Source organism: Numida meleagris, unplaced genomic scaffold (genome assembly GCF_002078875.1).
Source record: "Numida meleagris isolate 19003 breed g44 Domestic line unplaced genomic scaffold, NumMel1.0 unplaced_Scaffold283, whole genome shotgun sequence".
NCBI classification, from domain to species: Eukaryota; Metazoa; Chordata; class Aves; order Galliformes; family Numididae; genus Numida; species Numida meleagris.
In genome coordinates, this window is record NW_018364534.1 from 228,803 (window position 1) to 230,506 (window position 1,704).

At 59.8% G+C, this 1,704-nt stretch overlaps 1 protein-coding gene across 1 annotated transcript in view; it reads left to right on the forward strand.

Annotated features, from left to right (window-relative positions):
• The window catches only part of BRD4 (bromodomain containing 4), an 88,769-nt gene extending 87,071 nt beyond the window's left edge, over positions 1-1,698 (forward strand). Inside the window, exons 18-19 of the mRNA XM_021382727.1 lie at positions 955-1,166; positions 1,264-1,698. Of these exons, the coding sequence (XP_021238402.1) occupies positions 955-1,166; positions 1,264-1,660 (609 nt within the window). The 3' untranslated portion in view covers positions 1,661-1,698. The remainder of the gene's footprint in view (positions 1-954; positions 1,167-1,263) is intronic.
• The last annotated feature ends 6 nt before the right edge of the window (positions 1,699-1,704 follow it).

Sequence of the window (1,704 nt, forward strand, 5' to 3'; positions counted from 1 at the left end):
GGTCTTGAAGGACCTGTCCAACCCGACCATCCCGTGGTTCTGTGGTCTTGAAGGACCTGTCCAACCCGACCATCCCGTGGTTCTGTGGTCTTGAAAGACCTGTCCAACCCGACCATTCTGCGGTTCTGTGTTTTCCAAGCTCCTTTCTGACCCGACTCCAACCCAACCCATGGTTCTGGGAACCTTCCAGCCCTGCCCAATGTGTGGTTCGGTTCTTTAAGCACCCTCCCAACACAACCCATTCTGTGGTTCTGTGATCTTTAAGGACCCTCCCAATCCAACCCATTCTGTAGTTCTGCATTCTTTAAGGACCCTTCAAACCCAACCCAATCCAGTTCAACCCATTCTGTGCTTCTGTGGTCTTTAAGGACCCTCCCAACCCAACTCCAACCCATCCCATGGTTCTGTGATCTTTAAGGACCCTTCAAACCCAACCCAACCCAATTCAACCCATTCTGTGCTTCTATGATCTTTAAGGACCCTCCCAACCCAACCAACCCAGTTCAACCCATTCTGTGATCTTTAAGGTCCCTTCCAACCCAATTCCAACTCATCTCACAGTTCTGTGATCTTTAAGGACCCTCCCAACCCAACCCAATTCATCCCATTCTGTCCTTCTGTGATCTTTAAGGATCCTCCCAACCCAACCCAGTCCAACCATTTTGTGGTTCTGTGTTCCTTAAGGACCCTCCCAACCCAACCAACCCAATCCCAATTGAACCCATTCTGTGGTTCTGTGATCTTTAAGGACCCTCCAACCCACCCCAACCCGTTCCATTTTTCCCCGGCTGTCAGAGTGGACGTTTCCCATCAGAGGTGCTTGGAACGGAGCAGGTCCCGCTTCAAGCACATGAGATCCTCCTTATTTTTGGGGGTTGACCGACGGCCGCGCGCTCTCCGTGCCCCCCACCGCCCTCTAACCCCCCCCCTTCTCCCTCCCCCCCTCTCCCCCAGGACCTAAAAATCAAGAACATGGGCTCGTGGGCGAGCCTGGTCCAGAAGCACCCCACCACCCCGTCCTCCACCGCCAAGTCCTCCAGCGACAGCTTCGAGCAGTTCAAGCGGGCGGCGCGGGAGAAGGAGGAGCGGGAGAAGGCGCTGAAGGCTCAGGCCGAGCAAGTGGAGAGGGAGAAGGAGCGGCTGAGGCGGGAGCAGGAGAGGATGAGGTGAGGGCATCGCCCCGCTCCTCCCCCTGGCCCTGAGGGGTTGGGGGGAACGTTGGGGGGGGACTGCAGGCTCTTATGGGTGCTGGGGCTGTTACAGGAGCCGCGACGACGAGGACGCGATGGAGCAGGCGCGCCGGGTGCACGAGGAGGTGCGGCGACGCCAGGAGCAGCAGCAGCAGCAGCAGCAGCAGCAGCAGCAGCAGCAACAACAGCAGCAGCAGCAACAGCAGCAGCAGCAGCAGCAGCAGCAGCAGCAGCAGCAGGTGCCGCCCGCCTCCGCCTCGGCCCCGCAGGCGCAGAGCTCGCAGCCGCAGTCCTCGCAGTCCATGCTGGATCAGCAGCGGGAGATGGCCCGGAAACGGGAGCAGGAGCGGAGGCGCAGGGAGGCGGTGAGCGTCCGGGGTCACCTTGGTGCCACCTGGGGGGACCCCCCCCTCCCCCTCCCCTCCCAGTGCCACCTGCGTGCTCCCCTTGTAGCCTTGGTGCCACCTTAAAACCCCCCAGTGCCACCTGGATGCTCCCCTTGTGGCCTTGGTGC